Genomic DNA, 21,350 nt, shown 5'->3' on the forward strand with positions numbered 1-21,350 from the left:
CAGCGTCATCCGAGCCATGAAAAGACCAGCCACGGACTCACCTATATTCATTCGATAGAGTGCCTGGGCCCCACTACCCAGAGGCCCGGCAATAGTGAGGATCCACTGGGAGGCCCCAGCACAGTGAGGAGTCCTGTCCATAGGCCACAGGCGTGTTACCGTGTGGCACTCCAACCATGTTGCATAGAGAGGTGCCACCCGTATAGGCACACCTCAAGTCAGAGAGGAGCCCGCCGTGGTAGCACTCGAGGCGCGAGAGATAGAGGCGCAGCGGAGTGGGCGGGCGCGCGGCCGTTAGCGGTTCCCCTCCACCAACCGTCACCGTAGCGGTAGTCCCCGGGGCCGCAGTCTCCCTGGGTCGCAGCCCGCGTGACCCGGCCCCCGTTTGCGCGCTCGCCCCTCCGCCGGCGCAGTCACCGCGCGGGGCGGCCGCCCGTGAGGAAGCTACAACGAATAAAGCTCCGAGACACAGGCGCCCTCGTCGACACCTGGACGGGCGGCCCTGGCCGGGAGCGGCGGCCCGCGTGCACCGTGAGCAGCGAGCGGCAGAGGCGACCTCCGGCCCGGCCCGCACCAGCCTCCCTGCAGGCGCGGCATGACCCTGGTCTGGCACTCCCGGGATGCTTCTTGAGCCCCTTCGCCGGCGGTTACCTCGGAGGGACGGTTGTGGCCACACCGACATCTATTTTGCAAAGTAATCATTGTTTATTCTTGTGGCGGCGGGGCCGAACACGCTTATTTATTTTTCATTTTCTCAGCAAGCTTTTACCCAGCACTTGTCCAGCAAAACAACTCGGTAACCGTTTCGAAGCAGCACCGCCCGGTCAGGAAATCTCCGCCCGAGCCGCTCGCGGAAGCCCGCCTTTGCGTCGTCCCTCCTTACATGCTGTGAAGACTGTTGCTCCTCCCTGTAACCACCAGTGTGCACAGAACTCCACTCGGGAAACGTCTTGGCCCAGCGATGCAAAGAACCGAAGTGTCAAGGTTTTATTTCTATTGCTAGACGGTCGGGGTCTCCCCAACAACTCGGAGCCGCCCCGTAGTCAGCTCACGCGGACCCCCTAGTGCTCGCCCTTCGCTGCCCTCTTCCCGCCTGTCCAAGCGCTTTGTTGAGTAAGAGTCCACCCGATGTCATTGCTTCTGCAGGTGCAGCTCGTGGGTTCAAAGAGGAGACCGAGAAAGGAAGGGCGGTCTAGCCTCGGGTTGTATTCCGACAGAGCGGTTGGAAGTCCTGGAGGATGCTCAGGGCTCCCCAGCCATGAGGACCTGTCCCTGGCGTGACCTGATTCACTCAGTTCCCCTCTCCCCTGGCGAAACAGCCCTTCCTTCATCATAGGAGTGGGTTTTGCTACTTTTGTCGCCCTGGCCAATGGAAGCCCAGTTCCCAGTCCGCTGACACTGGGGGGCGGAGGGGGGGGGGGGACCGGCAGGGTGTCCTCTCCGCAGACAAAGGTTGAGAACAGGCCAAACCTCTACAGCCACCTGAGCCTGGTGCAAGGCGGCAGGGGTGGTTTGTCGGTGTCACCTCTCGTCTCCCACTAGAGGGAGCCCTTGCTCTAAGCAGCTGACATGCCACCGGCGCCTCCCAGGAAAGGACTTGCTGGGCTCGCTTTTTACTGGGCAGAATTAAGGCACCCATACTTGGGGGCCAAAGGAGGCTTTTTTCCTGAGGGCCACCTCGTGATTTTAACGGGCACAAAGAAAACAACCCGTTGGCCAGTTCAGGCTGAGTGGTAGCAGTACCTCTGACTTGAGGCAGGTGCCTCTCTGTGACCTCCCTGTGCCTCCGTCTCCTCATCTTAAAAAATGGGGAGCCCTGACCGGTTTGGCTCAGTGGATAGAGCGTCGGCCTACGGACTGAAGGGTCCCGGGTGCGATTCCAGTCAAGGGCATGTACCTTAGTTGTGGGCACATCCCCATTGGGGGGTGTGCAGGGGGCAGCTGATCGATGTTTCTCTCTCATTGATGTTTCTAACTCTCTATCTCTCTCCCTCTCTGTAAAAAATCAATAAAATATATTTTTTTTAAAAATGGGGATAATAATGGCACCTAGGGCATAGCAGGGGGGCGAGTGGGGGGGGGTTGTCAGTTAACACATGTAAAATGTCCCGAACAGTTCTTGACACGCTTTAATAGCTATTGGCTATTACTAGCACTGATACTGGGTGGGTCCCTTATATTCTGTTGCTTTGACCCTGTGGAACTTGATCACCAACTGTAGGATTAAATTGCTGACCAAGCCCTGTTTATTTTCAGAGCTGGAAGAGCCTCTATTATCCTCATAATAAATAGAATTTGAGAGAGGCTGCAGCGAATGAAGCCTATAAAAAAGAAGGCATGTCGAAGATTCAGGTAAAGTAGGTGAACTAAGGGAATTTGGGAGACATTATTCAATGGCCTGTGGTATGCACTGTACCTTTCCCCCCCTTTGCATGGTGTTGGGAGCGAGGGTTGGGTAGTGTGGAAGCACACACCATAGCCTATCCTCCCAGGAAAGTGCTGGCTCTTGGACCCTACTGGCTCTAACACTTGCTAATGAGGTGACCTGGGACAGGTTACTTAATTTACTTATGTCTTCATTTCCTCGTCTGGAAAATATGCAAAATAATAGGATGCACTTTTTTAAAGATTTTTTAGAGAGAGAGCAAGGGAGAGAAACATTTATGTGAGAGCAAAACATTGATTGGCTACGCTCCCCCTATTAGGGATTGAGCCTGCAACCTGGGCATGTGCCCTGACCAGGAATCGAACCCAAAATCTTTTGGTACACCAGACAACATCCAACCAACTGAGCCACGCTGGGCAGGGCAATAGCACTTTTAAGAACATTCTATAGATTCATTGAGCTAACACATTAATAATGTCTAACAATAGGAAATTACTAATCCAATTTAGTATCATTTTATTATGCTTTGTGAATGTGATACCACCTGAGATTCAGAGTAGATGGCAGAAGAAACAGTAAAAGGGAATTTGCTCCTGAATTCATTCAATCAACATAGTCAGTACAGGCACCAGGAACAGAAAGATGGATACTATCTCACACAATTCAAGCAGTTCAGTAGGTATGTTTTATGCTTTCAAAAAATATGAAATAGAAGCCCTGGCTGGGTGGCTCGGTTGGAGCATCATTCTGTGTACCAAAAGGTTTTGGGTTCGATTCCCAGGCAGGGCATATACCTAGGATGTTGGTTCCGTCCCTGTCAGGGTATGTCCAGGAAGCAGCTGATCAATGTATCTCTCAATATTGATGTTTCTCTCTTTCTCTCCCCCTGCCCATTCCTCTCTCTAAAATCAATAAAAACATATCCTTGGGTGAGAATTTAAAAATATATATATATATGAAATAAAAAAAGAAACTGATGTCTTAAATCTTTAGATATTCTGGTACTTCATCAGACCCATGGATGGCATTTTGAGGGAAATGTTACAAAAATGTTGACAGAATCCTCAAAGACTACCTTGTACTTCTTCCTTCTCTTGTATAGAAAATCTGCCAAGACGAGGAGGGTGACCCAGGGGAAGCCATCTTCAGGGCCGGGTAAGAAAGACTGGAGGTTTTGTTCAGCTGATGGCTCCCCACCTCAGCAAAGACTACCTGTATAGGGCAGCAAACTTGGTCCTCTCACTGTCAATCCTACTTCCTTCCCAGATTATTTAAGATGCTGAGAACTCAGGGTGTGTAATTTTTAAATGTCACATCCAAAGTTCAAGAAACAAGTTAATAAGGCCACTTAAGACAAAAAACTATGAAGTGAGCAATTGTAGCCAACTCCTTCAAATGTGGCCAAAATGATATAAAGACCAAGTGATACCAAATAACACTTCATCCCAACCTCCCTCCTTATCAAAATGACCCTCTTCCCAATACTGTCCTCCTCTGAGTATGTAGAGAGATGGTTATGCTCCCAAAGTGAGTTCTTAATGTTCTGTCTTCCAGTATGCCGGCTATGCCTCCAAGAACCTGGGGATCCTGAAAAATTAGGGGAATTTCTTCAGAAAGACAATCTCAGCGTGCACTATTTCTGTCTTGTGAGTATAAGGCCCCCTTTGCTTTGAATAGCTCATGGATTTTGCTATACAGTCTGTTCTCTGTTTTTGTATCCAGCCTCAGATTCACAGCCCTGTTTGTTTTCCTTAATAGATTTTTTTTTGAATAGTAATATACATACCTGGTATAAAATCTTAACAATATAAAAATATATACAATAAAAAGTCTCTTCCCAAAACAGTATTCCCCATCTTTCTCCTTTTCCATATATATATATATATATATGTAAAATCCTAATATGTAAATAGACCGAAAGGTAGAACAACTGAACAACCGGTGACCACCAGGGGGTGCACGTGGAACATGGCGGGCGACAGCCACAGCGGGATGGTGGAGCAGGTGAGTGGAGAGCGCCAGACCAAGGCAGGGCACCGGTCACTGTCATCGGGGCAAGCCTCTGGTGGTTACTAAAAATTCTTTGCTCCCGTGCCACGGTCGCTCCCGTGCCACGGTCCCACCCAGCACTCGCACCCACTGCCAGCGCCGGAGCCACCATTTGCACCCGCTGCTGGCACCCAGTGCCGGCCCCAATTGCTGGGCACCGTCAGCGGGTGCAAGCAGTGGCTTCTGGCCCTAATCGCCCCTTAGGGTTTTTCCACCTCCCCCTGCTCCTGAGGGGCGATCGGGCAGCAGCTGACACTCTCACTCCGCTGACGGTACCATCCCCGCTTGCACCCGCTGCTGGGTGCTGGCCCCAATTGCTCAGCAGGTGTGAGTGGGGCCGGCATCATCAGCTCATGGGAGTGACGTTGGCAGGAGCAGGGCTGCGGCAGACAGAACCAGGGACGCAGCAGAAGGGGCCAGGCGGGAAGGGCCGGGGTGGGGGTGCAGAGGATGAGCTGAGACCTGCCCCTGTGCCCACAGCAGCCTCACATCTCAGTTCCTTTCAAGGTGCACGAATTTGTGCATTGGGCCCCTAATGTTATATATAATGTATGTCCCCATGTAAACACTGAATCAAAATAAATATTCCATCATCCTACAAAGTTCCCTCCTCCCCTTCCAGTCAGTCCCCTCAGAGATAATCACTGATCTGTAGATTACTTTTGCCTATTCTTATGCTTCATATAAATGGAATCATACAATTTGTACTCTTTTGTGTCTGGCTTCTTTCACTCAATGCAGTGTTTTAGAGATTGATCCATGTTGTTGCATGTGTTGGTAGCTTTTTTATTCCCCAATAGTAGTCTGTTGTATGAATATATTTTAATTTGTTTATCCACCTGTTGATGGACATTTAAATTGTTTCCATTTGGGGGCTATTATCAATAAAGCAGCTGTGAACATTCATGCACAAGTCTTTTTGTGAACATGTGTTTTCACTTCTCTTGGGCAAATGCCTAGGAGTAGAATTACTGGTTGTATGTTAACTGTGTGTTTAACTTTATGTGAAGTTGCCAAGTCACTTTCCAAAGTGGTTGTACCAATTTACACTCCCACTAGCAATTTATGAAGTTCCAGATTCTTGCTAGAACTTGATATTGTCAGTCTTTTAAATATTACCCATTTTACAAGGTGTGTGCACTGTGGTTTTAATTTGCATTTATCTGATGACTTAAGTATTGAGCTTCTTTTCATGTGCTTATTGGCCATTTACATATTTCCTTTTATGAAGTGTCTGAACAAATATTTTGTCCATTTTAAAAATTGGATTCTGTTGTCTGATTGAGTTGTAAGAGTTCTTTTTTCTTTTTTCAATGTTTTTTATTGATTTGAGAGAGAGGGGAAGGGAGAAGGGGAGCCCGTATGTTCCCTGACTGGGAATCAAACTGGCAACCTCTTGGTGCATGAGTTGATGCTCAACCACTGAGCCACACCAGCTGGGCGTAAAAGAGTTCTTTATATATTCTGGCTACCAGTCTCTTTTCAGATATGTGTATTGTGACTATTTCCTCCCTGTTGCGGTTTGCCTTTTCATTTTCTTTAGACCCCAGAGGTCTCAGTGGGCACCCCGCACAGCTGAGATATCCCTCCAGAACTTCAGCTGCTGTCTGGGAAGCCCAGCCAGCCTTTTGCACCTCCGCACTGCCTACCAGTCTCTATGTGGTCTCCACTTTCCATCCTCGGTTATCAGGGTTCTCTCCAGCTAGTCTTCAGTTGATTATTCAGGATGGTTTTTCTGTATTTTAGTTGTAATTCCAGTTTGATCCTGGGAGCATGTCAGTGTAGCTTCTACTTACTCTGCCGCCATTTTGGAATCTGTGGGACAAGTCAGTTTTGATGGGAAAGAGAAGAGTGGCTGAATAAGTCTGTTCTAATTACAGTTTTAATCTCTTCCAGAAATGTAATCTTAACTTGTCGGGGATTTTCTGTTTTCATTTTATTAATGATGCCTTTTGAAGAACATAAGTTTTTAATTTTGATGAAGTCCAGTTTATCAATTTTGTTTTTTATCATTAATGCTTTTTTGTGTGTCCCAAGAAATCTTTGCCTACCCATTGAATTATCTCGGTGTCTTTTTCAAAATCAATTGAGCATATATCTGTGCATCTTAGTGATCTATTTATGTTACTGATTTGTATGTCGATTCTTACACCAGTGCAACACTGTCTTGATTGTGACTTTAGAGTGTCTTGAAATTAAGTATTGTAAGTTGCATTATTTTCCAAGATTGTTTTGGTTATCAGTTCCTTTACCATTTAAATTTTATAGTTAGCTATAAATTTTTCTCTTAAAAAAAGCCTTTTGGAATTGTGATGGGGAATTGCATTGTAGAATGGACAAACAATATTGAATCTTCCAATCCATGGACATGATATAGTGCACCATTTGTTTGGGTCTTTTAAAATATATCTTAACAATTTTCTAATATATTTTTATTGATTTCAGAGAGGAAAGGAGAGGAAGAGAGAGATATAGAAACATCAATGATGAGAGAGAATCATTGATCGGCTGCCTCCTGCACGCCCCCAACCGGGGATCGAGCCCACAACCTAGGCATGTGCCCTTGACCGGATCGAACCCAGGACCCTTCAGTCCACAGGCCGGCTCTCTATCCACTGAGCCAAACCAGCCAGGGATAGAGATAGAGATAGAGATAGAGATAAGAAAAATCAATGATGAGAGAGAATTATTGATCAGCTGCCTCCTGCACGTCTCACACCAGGGATCAAGCCCACAAACTGGACATGTGCCCTAACCAGGAATCAAACCATGACCTTCTGGTTCATAGATCGAAGTCAACCACTGAGCCATGCCAGCCGGGCAGCAATTATTTTTAATGAAGAAGACTTGCACATCTTTTGTTAAATGTATTTATAAATATTTTTTGATTTTATGCTATTTTAAAATTTCATTTTCAGGTTTGTGGCTAGTATATAGAGATGCAATTTATTTTTGTACATTGATTTTATATCTTGCAATCTTGTTAAATTCAAGTATTAGTTCAGTAGTTATTTTTGGTGGGTTTTTTTGTAAATACCTTAAGGATTTCCTATGTATATAATTATGTGTGAATAAAGACAGTTCTTCCTTTCCAATCTTTATGTCTTTTATTTATTCTTCTTGACTTTTTGTACTAGCTGGGGCCTTCAATCTAGTGTTGAATAGAAGTTATGTGAGTAAATATCCTTGTCTTGTTTCTAACATCAGAGGACAGTATCTAATGTTTCACCTTTAAAATTTGATGTTAGCTATAGGTTTTTCATGGGTTCTTTTCATTATATTGAATAGGTTCCCTTTTATATCTAGTTTGTTGGAAGGTAGCATGAACGTGTTTTGAATTTTGTCAAATACTTCTTTCTGCATCTATTGAGATGCTCATGATTTTCCCCCTTAATTTGTTGATGTGATTTGTTCTAGCTATTGAATTGTTTTATGTTAAACTATCTTTGCATTTCTGATATAAACCCTGCTTGGTCATGATGTTTTATCCTTTTTATATGGTGCTGGATTCAATTTGTTAATAATTTTGTTTCGTTTTTACATCTATGCCCATGAGAAAGATTGGTCTGTGATTTTCCTTTCTGGTTTTGGTGTCAGGTCTTGATTAATTTCAGTGCATTTACAAGCACATACATTTCCAACATAAAAATACACTATACACAGTGTTTTGTATTTGTATTTTGCTTTTTTATGGTCATTCCATATTTAACATATTGATCTAGTTCTTTTCTTCTTAATAGCTAGTTGGTATTCCATAGTATGGTTACGCCAAAAAGTATTAAAACAAACCCCTATTAAAGGACATTTAGATTGTTTCTAATCTTTTTTAAAATATATTTTTATTGATTTCAGAGAGGAAAGGAGAGATAGAAACATCAATGATGAGAGAGAATCATTGGTTGGCTGCCTCCTGCACACCCACTACTGAGGATCAAGCTTGCAACCCAGGCATGTGCCCTTAAACCGGAATTGAACCCAGGACTCTTCATTCCACAGGCCAACATTCTATCCACTGAACCAAACCCGCTAGGGCTATTTGTAATCTTTCACTGTTGATTTTCCTGTTTATTATGCATGCTCATTGTAGAAAACAGTAATACTTAACACTTGGAGTGCGGGTGAATTTCCCGCCAAAATATAAGATGGCTCTGTCTTTTGGTTTTGTTCCATCCACCAAAAGGGTGGATTACAAACAAATATTTGGTAATACGCAGTTACAATCGGCCCGAGTTTACACGTTTCCCGCACTCCACCGCAAATCTATATGAACCGAGTTAAAGACGGCTCCCTCGGAGTACGCGCAATTCACGCGAGCCGCAATTCACGCGAGCCGACTTAACTCGTTTCCCGCACTCCAAGTGTTAAAAGTATATATAAAACTGAAATCACTCATATAGTCCTAAAGCTCTGAGATAATTAGTGTTAAAATATGTTTTAAGCCTAATTGAGAATATACGGCTATAATCCAAGTGTCAAGTTGTCTAACCTTGTAGGGTCACCTTTTCTTTCATGTTGAAATAACCTGAATCCCCATTCATATAACATGCAAGTACTGTAGGAAGTCCAGCACCCTCTCCAGTATTTTTGGAAGATTCTTGGAGTGGGGCTGGGGTGCTGGACACATATATGTACACATGCGTTGTTTATGAGTACATAACAGTTTAGCTTCTTTTTCCTTGATTTCCCATTCTTGACTCTGCTTTGGGGGCTTTTCAGAAACAAAGGGCCCTTTAAAATGTGTTTTTAAAGAAAAGTTCAATTCCTCCCCTTTTGCAATAAGGCAGAGTGACTACAATTAGAACATTTTAAAGCCCCATTTCCCTTCCTATACAAAGTAAACTCTGAGAAGAGTATTTATTCTATACCTAGGGGTCAACACAGCAGAAGGGGTAAGAGTGTCGGTTCTGGGGGCCTGGGTGTGAATGCCAGTTCTTCTGCCTCCTTGCTGTGTGACCCCAGCCATGCTTGCTTACCGTGCTGCACTTCAGTGGCCTCCTCTGTAAGATGAGGATCACAATAGCATCTGTATCACAGGGTTGTGGTAAGCATAAAATAGTCAATACCCAGGGAATGTTTCCCCAAAGTGCTCAGCACACAAAAGCAGCCCTTAATAAATGAGAGGCACAAAGGTGGGTAAGAGCTCAGGTTCTGCAGTTCTGTGGTCTTGAGCATGTCACATAATTTCTCCTATAAAATGGGGGTGATGATAGTACCCACCTCTTAAGGTGGTTATGAGGATTAAATGAGTTCATATTTGAAAAGCACTTAGAGCAGTGGTTCTCAACCTTCCTAATGCCGCGACCCTTTAATACAGTTCCTCATGTTGTGGTGACCCCAACCATAAAATTATTTTTGTTGCTACTTCATAACTGTAATTTTGCTACTGTTATGAATCGTAATGTAAATATCTGAGATGCAGACTGTATTTTTATTGTTACAAATTGAACATAATTAAAGCATAGTGATTAATCACAAAAACAATATGTAATTATATATGTGTTTTCCGATGGTCTTAGGCGATCCCTGTGAAAGGGTCGTTCGACCCCCAAAGGGGTCTCGACCAACAGGTTGAGAACTGACTTAGAGCATCCAACTTATAGTTAAGGTTACGTAAGCCCTTATTAAGTAAATTACTCTGTAAATGTATATATATTCCACCAAGCTCTGTTTCTACTCTGTCCTCCTCTACCCCACTGCACTTTTTCACTGATCATCAATGTTGACAGCCTGGTTCTGCTGGCCCCCCACTCCCCAGATTCTATCTAGCAAGCTGCCTCAGCGGGGCCAGTCTAACAGAGGTTTCCATGGATTCCTGCCTGAAGACATCAAAAAGGAGGCAGCCCGGGCTTCTAGGAAGGTTAGAATCCCCTGAAATGAGGGCCTTGGGCGAGGCCTCTTTTTATACCTCCCTGATCATCCCTGCCTCGGTTCTTTTCCCCTAGTTGCTAATTTAGAAGTCAAAGGACTCCTGGATTTCCCAACTGGTCCTTCTCTTAAGTTCCATGCTTCTCTGGGGCATAGTATCCAAGTGAGGAGAGGGAGCCACATCCTGGGAAAACAAAATAATTCAGTGCTGCTTGAAGCTCCAGAGCTTTCAGGTCCACTGAGGAAAGGGAATGCTCGTTGCTTCACAGAATTTCCATTCCAAAGAATGACATTCCACAGAATGTCTGTTTGTCTTTCTTGGGATCCTGAGCACTGCCTGGGATCTCATTTGCAGATCTGCTTTGTGTGCAAGAAAAAGGGAGCTGCCATCAACTGCCAGAAGGATCATTGCGTCAGAAACTTCCATCTCCCTTGTGGCCAAGAAAGGGGTTGCCTTTCACAATTTTTTGGAGAGTACAAGTGAGTGATGAAGGGGAAAAGTCGGGTTGCCCTTTTGCAACTTGCTTTTAATTAGCCACTAGTCAAATCAGAGTCTAGTTCTCACGGGCCTGTTTTGATTCACCAGGGAATCTGTCCCTCCATTCAATGAGAAACAGTGTCTTGACTTGGCAATTTCACAGGGGTTACTTCTTCCTTCCGTCCCCTTCTTAAATTACAAACAGCTGAGGTTCTTAGACAGCTGCTCAGAAGGAAGTGGGGTTTTCAGGAATGAGAGGGGCTGTAGAGATAGTCCCGGGAGTTTTGCTCAGTGGGAGACCAGCTGTGAGAAGGCTGTTCTTCACCCTCCTTCTCCTCCTCTCCATCCCCTCCCCTCTGAGCACGGAGGAGGTTCTCTGGGCACCAGCCTGGGAAGTTGATTGCCCTCCCTAAGTCAGGCAGCTGGAAAACTCCATCAAGATAAATCAAAACCAAGTTTATTTACTCTGCCACAGATCATTTTGTGAAAAACATCGCCCAACACAGGACATCCACCGGGGGAATGTGGGAGAGGAAAGCTGCGTCTTGTGTTGTGAAGAATTATCCCAAGCAAGTGTTGAAAACATCCAGAGTCCATGCTGTAGTCAAACTATCTACCACCGCAAGTGCATACAGGTGGGGCTTTCTCTGCCCAGAGGACCTTCCACAATTGTCCTAGTTCAGAGCCCCTTGGGAATGCTCAGGCAATCTCAACAGGAGGCCTGTCTGCAGGGCTGGTTCCAGGAAGTCGGAGGAAAGTCAGCCCAGTCTCTGGTCACCCTTGACCTATAGGATCTCCTTCATGATAAGATTTAGACTGAGCAAAAAATCCTTAGGATGACTAGAGCATGGTAGAATGAGTTAAGTAGCCTCCAAATCAGCTTGCTTCCTCGGATGGAAGGAAAGAGAAACATATTCAGGTACCCGAGCCCTACTGGGTTAGCACTGCCAAGCCTCATGGCCACAGATGACAGCTAAGGCACTCCTGGGAACTTTCTTAAGCTTTTGGTCCCTGGTCTAGCACTGTAATATGCAGCCCTCCACCCTAACCCACCCAAATTCCTTTTCCTGTAAGCCCCAGTCAGGCTTTCTTAGCAACATTCTCTTTGTGAGATGAGGATGAAGGTGGAAATAAGGTCATCAAAGATAGAGTTTTTACAAACACAAAGTTTTTCCATGTTTCTCTTACAGAAATATGCCCACACATCAGCAAAGCATTTCTTCAAATGTCCACAATGCAACAATAGAGAAGAGTTTCCTCAAGAAATGCTAAGAATGGGAATTCACATTCCAGACAGGTAGTGGAAACTCTAAAGCAGGAATTGAGCCAGGGACTGGGTTGCCTAGATTTCTAGAGAGGAGGTGAGCGTGAGGATAGTTTGGAGAATGAAGAAGCAGCCAAGGCATTGTTACATGGTCAAGAGGAAATGGGTAGAGGGAGAGCGTTTCAATTATCAAAAGGAAAGGGGGAGGATTGAGAGTTGGGGGATAGGCATGTTTCTGAAAAGGGTGCTTTGGGGATCAGAATTCCCTGGGTGAGGGGTACGTTCTCCAATTCCAGTGTGAAACTAAGGAACCCCCATGTTCCATTCATTTGGCTTCAACCCTCTCCCACTGTGAGGCCACCTTCCCAACCTTGCTGAAATTATTCAGGCGGCCTGTTGAACTCCTTTGCTGTGCTAGTTTGAGTTCTTTCTAGTTCTTCCCAGGAGGACAGTGGTTTCACCAACCAATAATGTGTCCCTTACTGTTTCTTCTCCCACTGCAGAGATGCTGCCTGGGAACTCGAACCAGGGGCTTTCTCAGAGTTGTATCAGCGCTATCAGCATTGTGATGCCCCCATCTGTCTGTATGAACAAGGCAGAGACAACTTTGAGGACGAAGGGTAGGGAAAGGCTTCTGGCTAGAAAGATCTCTCATCAGTGCCATCTTAGAGTTAGACCTTGGCACAGTTATTAAGAGCAAAGAATTCACTTTTGTCTGCAGAGCACAGGGCAAACACATCGCAGCCCGGGACTCATTCACGTGAACAGGTCCCTCTGCAGGTCTGCTTCTCCTTGAGCCCAGTGGAGAGATACTCAGGGCCCATTCCTTTTCAAATCCGCCTTTCGAGTGTCTGTGCCTAACTGCAAGGTCCTGAGATCAGCACACAGCCACACATTCATCATGGGTAAAATGTACAGCAAACGATGCCTGGGAAGCCCTCAGCAAAGGCCTACCTTATAGTGACATCCCGAAGCGGTAGTTAGTGTTATATTTGTGCCCACAACCCTTCCTTGTCTTCCTGTAGGAGGTGGAGCCTTGTTCTATGTGCTACATGTGGATCCCGTGGTACCCATAGGGACTGCTCCTCTCTTAGATCCAACAGTAAGAAATGGGAGTGTGAGGAGTGTGCACCTTCGCCTAAAGTCACAGGTGGGACTGAGGGATGGTCTGGTCTAAGGACTGGGGTGGGATGGGGTTGGGGGACTTGTGCCTAAGAAAGGAGGAGGGCATGCCACCAGATGGGGACTCCATGGTGCCTTTAGTTTGGGAAAGAAAGTGTCTATGGAAGGGCTTAAGGACCTGCACTTGGGAGAGAGAGGGCTGAGTTTTCCTCTCCCACCTTTCTTTCACCACAGACTACATATCTGAAAACTCAGGTGACATCCCCTGCTGCAGCATCTTCTACTCTGGGGGGGCATGACTGCAGAGACACCAGCCTGGAAGAGAATTCGGGCCCTTCTTGGACTGATTGGCCAGAACCTTCTTTATTAGAAAAACCAGAATCCTCTGGTGGCAGGAGGGGCCACTCCTGGTGGTCCAAGGGTGTCAAAATCACTAAAAGCTGCAACAAATACAAGTAACAGCTTCTAAGTAGTTGCTGCCAAGCACATTTGGTGACAAAGTTGTGCTCCTCCACCAAGTTTGGGAAGGGAGCCCTTTGGGACTGTAAGACCAGGAAAGGGGGGCCCCAGCAGTGAGACTATGAACAAGGAAAGAGAAGTCCCAGAGAGTGAGAACAGAGCAGTCCAGATGCCAACCGCAGAACATGTCTATGGCTATGGTAGCTAGCACCTCTGCTCTTTCTGTCTGATTCCCAGAGGGCCCTTTCTTCTCTTCTTCCACCAAGATTGTTCCACCCTCATCTGGTGCTCATATGCCTCTCTTACTTCACCCAGGTTTGTTATGCAAATAAAGACTTTCTCTCCATTGGTGTCTCCTTATAAATTCACTCTGGATTTTATCTAGCACAGTAAGGAATCTGGAGGGTAGAATGAGGGAATAGGAAAACTAAAATTCAAAGACTTAAATGTAGAATTTTCAATTTAGAACATAGACACATTGCTTTGGAGGGAAGTATTTTGCAGGGAAATCGACTTTATAGAGGCAGATGTCATCGTTGTGCAAATAAACACACAGGTTCTCATTAGGGAGGTGAGCCAGCAAAGGAGTCCACACTGGACTGAGAATAGGCCACTACTACAAGGCCTGGGGCCCTGGACTCAAACAGGCCAGGGACTGCCGTGCTCATGTGGGGCAGAAGGGACTCCACTAACCTCCACAGCATGAGTGAAGACACACCTCCACACACACCCTCTCAGCCTGGTGGCTCGGGCATTTCCGGCAGGTAGGAAGCCAGGCCAAGACAGTTACATTAAGCAGGCAGCTAGGATGAGAATCTGGCTGAAGGTCTTGGGAGAAATTGAATAGAACCTATCTCAGGTTTGTTTGTTTATGATGATTTTGTGTGATTTGGATTAGTAGGGCGAACTCAGGACCAGCACTAGATAGTGAGTTCTAGGGGGCTCACTGGGTCATTGTCACTAACGGCAGAGGATGGGGGTTTTGGTTCAAATATTGCTGTTCCTGGAGATTTATATCGAGTTGTGCATGGTGCTCGCCTTCAGATTTGAACAGTTTCACTTGGAATCACACGACAGTGGTGGGGGATTGTAATTTGTGTCTTTTGTTATTTAAGTATATAAACTAATATAGACTTAAAAATCTTAAAGAAGTACAAAAAGGATTATAATGAAAAATAGTCTATTGACTCACCCTTCCTACTCTTAGTCCTCCCTAAAGGCAACAACTTTCCACTTCTTTTAGCCACTTCTTTCTTTAGGAATCTTAGACATTATTGACTTCCTATTATGTTACATAAATTTCTAGCACCTTTAAACCTTCCCCTTTTCATTCTATTTTATAATTGCATCACCATTTTTAAGCCAGGCAATATACCATGATTGTTTTTCCTCTCCTGTACATTTTTTAGTGAAATAAATACCTGCCTTTTTATAAAATATATTTTTATTGATTTCATAGAGGAAGGGGAGGGGGAGAGAGAGACATTAATGATGAGAGAGAATCATTGATCGGCTGCCTCCTGCACGCCCCCAACTGGGGATCGAGCCCACAACCAGGCATGTGCCCTTGACCGGAATCGAACCTGGGACCCTTCAGTCCACAGGCCAATGCTCTATCCACTGAGCAAAACCAGCTAGGGCACCTGCCTATATTTTATTTGCTATATACCCATGGGTAATTCTTCCCAAATGTTCCACATGATCAATTACTTCAAAATACAATTTTCCGCCGAAACCGGTTTGGCTCAGTGGATAGAGCGTCGGCCTGCGGACTGAAAGATCCCAGGTTCGATTCCAGTCAAGGGCATGTACCTGGGTTGCGGGCACATCCCCAGTGGGAGATGTGCAGGAGGCAGCTGATCGATGTTTCTCTCTCATCGATGTTTCTAACTCTCTATCTCTCTCCCTTCCTCTCTGTAAAAAATCAATAAAATATATTTTTAAAAAAATATAATTTTCCTCATAGTCCAAACATCAGATCACTTCAGTTGCACTTCTTTTCTGGAAGATCTGCCTCTGAGAACCTACTCCTCCTGAGCTGCTGCTTCCTGGGCCTGCCACACAACTATCAACCTAGGCCTCCCCATGACTATGCCCTCTTTCTCCATTTTCTCTCCCATGAGTTCAAGGACTCCGTGCTATAATTCCTACCCTAGATGTCCAAGGACTCTGTGTCAAAGCTCTGCAAGTGATGAGGTTTTTTAATGTGGACTTTTATTTCACAAACAGTATTTTGCTTGTCTTGAAGAATCAACTCTTGCAGTGATGATTCACAACTGAAAAGACACTTTTAAGATTAAGACTTTAGTTTCTTAATCTAGAATTTCTCCAGGCATATTCTCAGACATCCCGGGGTAGTATCTTTTCCTTTAAAAAGAGTTAATTTGTATACTAAAGTGTGAGAAACATCTTAACTGAAAGTAATGGTCTTCTAACAGTGCCCTCTGGACTCCAGCTGCAGGGGGTGGGAGGTGGAGCTTATGGCAGGGGTAGTAGGGATAAGTGGTGCTTTTTGTCACCCAGACATTCAGCTACCCAATCTCCATGTGCAGTTGGTACACATACACACACACACATGCACCTCACACCCATTAACTATTTCCTACACCTTTATTCTACATTGATGTGAATAACCAACCTCATTGTTATAGGCTATTCTTCACCTGGGCCTAATTATAAACAGTCATTCTCTACTAATAATTGGGCTTTTTTTCTTAAATAAACTTTTAATTTGGGATCGTTTTAGATTTACATAAAATTTGTGAAAGTAGTAGAGGGGATCCCCATTTATCCCAAACCCAGTTTCCCCTATTAGTAACATCTTACATTAGTGTAATACATTTATCACAATTAATGAACCAATGTCCATACATTGTTATTAACTAAAGCCCATACTTCAATCAGATTTCCTTAGTTTTTACCTAATGTCTTTTTTCTGTTCTAGGATCCCATCCTGGATACCACATAGAGTTGAGTCATCATGTCTCCTTAGGTTCCTCTTGGCTGTAACAGTTTGTCAGATTTTCCTTGGTTTTGATGACCTTGACAGTTTTGAGGAGTACTGGTCAGGTATTTTATAGAGTGCCTATCAATCTGGATTTCTCTGATGTTTTTCTTATGATTAGACTAGGGCTATGGGATTGGGGAGGAAGACAGACAGTTAAAGTGCCTTTGTCATCCCGTCATATTGAAGTTACATACTATATCAACATGACTTCTCACTGTTGATGTTGATCTTGATCATCTGGCCAAAGTACTGTTTGTCAGATTTCTCCACCGTAACGTTACTCCTTGTCCCCCCTTTCCATACTGTACCTTTTGGAAGGAAGTTACGCTATGTAGCCTACAATGAATGAATGGGGACTTATTCCCTCTCCTTCCTTGAGGGGAGAGTATCTACATAAATTATTTGGAATTCTTCTGCACAGGAGGTTTTCCTGTTCCCTCCCAGTTATTTATTTTGTTAATCATTTGTATCAGTATGGACTTGTGGATATGTATAGTATACTTTGGGTTATAATTCAATACTACTTTATTTTGTTGCTCAAATTGTTCTAGCTTTGGCCATTGGGAGCTCCTATGTCCTTTATACATATCCTTATTAGTGTGTGTTTGTGTTGTTTTTGAGGGCCTCTTTACTTTTTTGGCACTTCAAGATGCCCAGGCTCATCTTGTATATTTTAAATACCTATTTTCACAAATAATGTGCCTATTAGAATTAACTACTGTTTTATTTTATAGCATAGGACCTAGAACAGATAGTTCACTTATGAAGGATTGAAATAGATATTAATAAAATTTTTCCAAAGTATCTGCTCTCCTTCCTCTAATTCTTACCTTTGTAAGAACCATAAACTAGGGCCAGAAACCTCAGAATCTCCTTCTGCTTCCTTTTATGCTCAACCACCCTCTTTCTTGTCAATTTGACTGTTTTCAAATGTTTGCCTTCCTTTTCATCCCATCGCCAGTGCTCAGTTCAGACCCCTGGGCCTCCCAAGACTGCAGCAAAAGCCTTTTCTCTGCATGGTTTCCTAGGTCCACTCACTTTGCTGACACATCCACCCCTTTCCCTTCTGCAAATTATCATAAGACATCTGTTAGCTCTTTACTTAGGATGGCCCCCACTGAGATTGGCATCCGAGGCCTTCCACGAGTATGGTTCCATTCAGCTGCATCTCCCAGGATGCCTCACTCCGGGCACTCTGCCCTGACTACCCTGACATACTGGGCCCTCACCATGGGATTCACAGTCCAAAGGGCCCTAACCTCTATCCTCAGCCTGTTGGACCCAGCACAAGGTCCAGTTCTTCCTCCCTAGGTGCTCTCACTGGATTCCACTTATACCCCTATTGTAGCCCACGTCATTCTCCATCTGGTCTACAGTTGTAGATCTGTCTCTCCCACTAGATTGGAAGCCCCTTATGGGCAGGGGCCTGTCTGTCTTATTAACCTTTATTCCCCTCGTGGTGTCTGGCTCGGGATTCCACAGTCAGAGGCAGTTCAATATCCACTGAACTGATGGATATGCTCATACCCTGTATATTCACATGCCTTGTTTTGCTCTCAAACACCAGAGGGCACTGTTAGCATGTTGTGGAGGAAGACCATAACCCTTTAGACCTAGAAGGTTGAGAGTGCTAGAGAAAAGCTTGCTTCTATTTTTGGATGCACAGGATTTACTGCTCTTCACTTGTTTGAATCACAACCCTTTGAGTTTATTCATGAATTGTCCTCCTGTTGTGTTTAGAGATTATTATGAGAGTTAGTAATGACACTTCCATCACAGGTCAAATCCTCAGGCAGGATTGCCTTCATGGTCTCTCCAGACCCACAGTAGCCCTTCTAACCCAGCTGCCCTCCTTTCATCCCCAAGATGGGGACTGCCAGTCCCGAGGGGTATGCGGTGATATAGATCTGTCCCTCTTCTGCCCAGCCCTCCCACCACACGTGCATTGGCACCGTGGCCTGTGGGTGGTGGTTTATAAGCTCTAATGACCTTTGGGCAAGGTGGGAGATTGTTAAGAAAAAGAGCACCTACATTGGCCCGGACCCCAGGGCCACTGCATTAGCTCCCTATGTATCCCAGGCTGGCTGAAGGTGAGTTGCAGCATCATGGGGGCCCCCAGTTCTGAGAAGGCTCCATCATGACTAAGCCAGGGTGCCCCATTCCAGAGAAGTTGGCTATTTGCAAAGGTCTCATACCTTGTACATTTTGCCCCCAAAAAGCAACATGGAAATTAGAGGCCATAAAACAAAGAGTTGATGTTTTTCAGAAAACAAACAAAAAAATTGTCTTCCCTTCTCCCTAGCAAACCCCTCCAGCCCTGGGGTCCCTGAGCAATGGGACAGCGTGAGGCTCAGATGGAAGGAGTGAGGCTCAGAAACTCCTCCCCGCCCCGCCCCATCAGTGGTATAAACTTGTTCCTTGAGGAATCCTGCCCTGCATGTACTCCTGATAAACAGGAAGGCATCGCACCATCGCTGTCCATCCTTCTCAGAGCATGAGACCTGTCTGGGCTATCAAAGCTATCCCCAGCCCCCAGGAGCATTCTGGAGGGGACTCCAGCCTCACCACAAACAATTCCCCATTGTGTTCCCCGCCCCCCCTTGGAAATCAGGGATTTGTAAACAGTCCCTGCATTTAGGTAGGTCCTTGCCCTGGCTTTGTGCTGGTGTGTTATTTTTTCTTCCTTGAACAATGACCTTTCCAGTAGGGCCAGCCGTTCACACCATTGTCTGAGACCCTTGGACTACAGGAAACAGCACCAGATTCTTATCAGCTGAGGGGCAGGCAGAGCGAACAGATGAGGTCATGCCCAAAGCAAGCTGCTGGTCTGCCATATCATTCTATACCTTTTTCTGTGAGAGCAGAGCCCCCCCTCTTGTCCTCCTAACAGGCCAATCTGGGCTTTGAGTGTCCTTAGTATGGTCCCCTCCATTTGATGGCAGAGACCTGGACTCTGCTTCACTTTGGAATCCTCACCAGCTCACAGCAGTCCCCTTGCTCTGGTCTTCTCTCTCTGCCCGATGGGATGCTCTTCACAGTGAAACATACCCCACTGTGTAGGTTAGAGTATACTCTAGTCATCTTCCCTACCCACCCCCCTTTTCCCCGGGGAAAGAAGTCAAGATTGGTTGGTCACCTGAGTCCCCCTCATCAGCAGAGTCCCTGAGTATAAGCTACTGACTGACTGCTGATGGCCTGGTGTGAGGATGAGGGCAGGCATCCCTAGAGGCCTCCTCCCTGGAGACAGCAATGTTTCCCATCCTCAGTGGAAAATGATTTTTTTAAAGGCTGCATTGAAGAACCATTTCCTTAATGAAAATTCAGTGTGGAAAAGTGAAAGGCTTCATTAGGACATAGTCTCTAAGGGAGAGGGGCCCAGCAGTGGTACCCATGGCAAAGGCGACAGGGGCTGGGCAGTGGGAAGTGGGCACAGGGCCACAGCAGCCATTGCCTCACCTCCTGTGCACCAGGGGTGTGGGTGAGTCCGGAATAGGAGCCAGGGGGGCCCAACAATCCCTGAGCTCCTTATCAGGTATTGTATCCAAACCTAGCCCCACCCATTCATTCTCCCTTTACACCAGGGCCAAGCCTATAGTCTCAGAAAACCCTCGGGATTTGATCTTGGTGTGTGTTGAACTTTCTCCTTGCAGGAGCCCCTGCAGACTGGGACTTGGGTGAGGCTGGGATGGATCCTTAACTCAGATGGAAATTGGAATGTTTCTGAGTAACTGTTTCCTAGTTCTAAGGAGGAAATGTGGCTGGCTGAAGAAGCCTCAATTTTCTGGGCTAGCAGAAGCATGCAAGCAAGTTTTGGGGGGCCCATCCATCTCTAGTGACATCTGGGGCCTCAACCATCTGGAGAGGACAGCCTGGCAGGGGGCAGGCCAGGCTCCTGATTGTGAGGTTCTAGGGGTGTCTGGGACCTGAGCTGGGCTTAGCTGAGTGAAAGGTAAGCACAGAGCCATTTGAGAAATAGAAAAGGGCTGTTTTCCTCATTCTGCCTCCTCCATAACCCACTACCCTTCCTTAGAAACTACTATGCGAACTGCAGGACAGTCACAGGCTTGGAGTGGATCCCAGCCCTCCACAGAGGGCCACGCCAGACACGGGAGAAGCAGGGAGCAAGCGGGGAGGCAGGTTGGGTGTGGAGGGCAGAGTCCAGGCAGCCTGGCCCTGAGGTGGCAGCTTCTGTTCTGGAGCCGGCCATAAGAAGCCAAGATGTGGCTATTTCACCTGGGAAGTCAGTGCCTCCATAGTTTACAGGCGTAGAAGGCAGAGATTAATAAATTAATCTCACATATTAAGAGAAAAAATCTAATCAGAAGTTTCCCAAAGTATACTCTTCAAAACACCAGAAACATGAGATGCTAACTGCTCATGGGAAAAAAAGGGTAGAGGACCAAATGTTTTGGAGAATTGTGTAGCACGCAGTAGGCATGCAATTAATGAGAGATCATCATGGGCTTCTCAGGGGTTTCAAAACAAGGCAAGCAAGCAGGCAGTGCACAGCTCCGTGGGGGCTAAGGAGGCAGAAATCCCCAGTTTTATTTGACCATTTTTGTGGGATAATTGTTCCACAGGACACCATTTTGAAAAACACTTGACTAATGCTCCTTCCCAGCTCTAAATGTGTTTGGGAAATCATAAAACAGAGACTCACAGACCAGGGGAAGTATGAGACTTAGAGGAAAAAGCTGGCAGAGGAAGATAGAGTGAAATC

The 21,350-nt window shown here is 45.6% G+C and overlaps 2 protein-coding genes across 2 annotated transcripts in view; both read left to right on the forward strand.

Moving 5' to 3' along the window:
• LOC111826477 overlaps positions 1-1,896 on the forward strand; it is a 2,176-nt gene extending 280 nt beyond the window's left edge. The window contains exons 2-3 of the mRNA XM_023755746.1: positions 334-984; positions 1,147-1,896. Coding sequence (XP_023611514.1) covers positions 334-984; positions 1,147-1,281 — 786 coding nt within the window. The 3' untranslated portion in view covers positions 1,282-1,896. The remainder of the gene's footprint in view (positions 1-333; positions 985-1,146) is intronic.
• Positions 971-13,969, forward strand: PHF7 (PHD finger protein 7). Its single transcript, XM_023755637.1, is given in 12 exon segments — positions 971-1,113; positions 2,257-2,352; positions 3,489-3,541; positions 3,941-4,032; positions 10,191-10,292; positions 10,656-10,780; positions 11,254-11,413; positions 11,969-12,075; positions 12,546-12,662; positions 13,068-13,192; positions 13,399-13,450; positions 13,452-13,969. Coding segments are annotated over 11 exon segments (1,143 nt in total). The 5' UTR covers positions 971-1,113; positions 2,257-2,314; the 3' UTR covers positions 13,624-13,969.
• The last annotated feature ends 7,381 nt before the right edge of the window (positions 13,970-21,350 follow it).

This window comes from Myotis lucifugus, unplaced genomic scaffold (genome assembly GCF_000147115.1).
Source record: "Myotis lucifugus unplaced genomic scaffold, Myoluc2.0 scaffold_83, whole genome shotgun sequence".
NCBI classification, from domain to species: Eukaryota; Metazoa; Chordata; class Mammalia; order Chiroptera; family Vespertilionidae; genus Myotis; species Myotis lucifugus.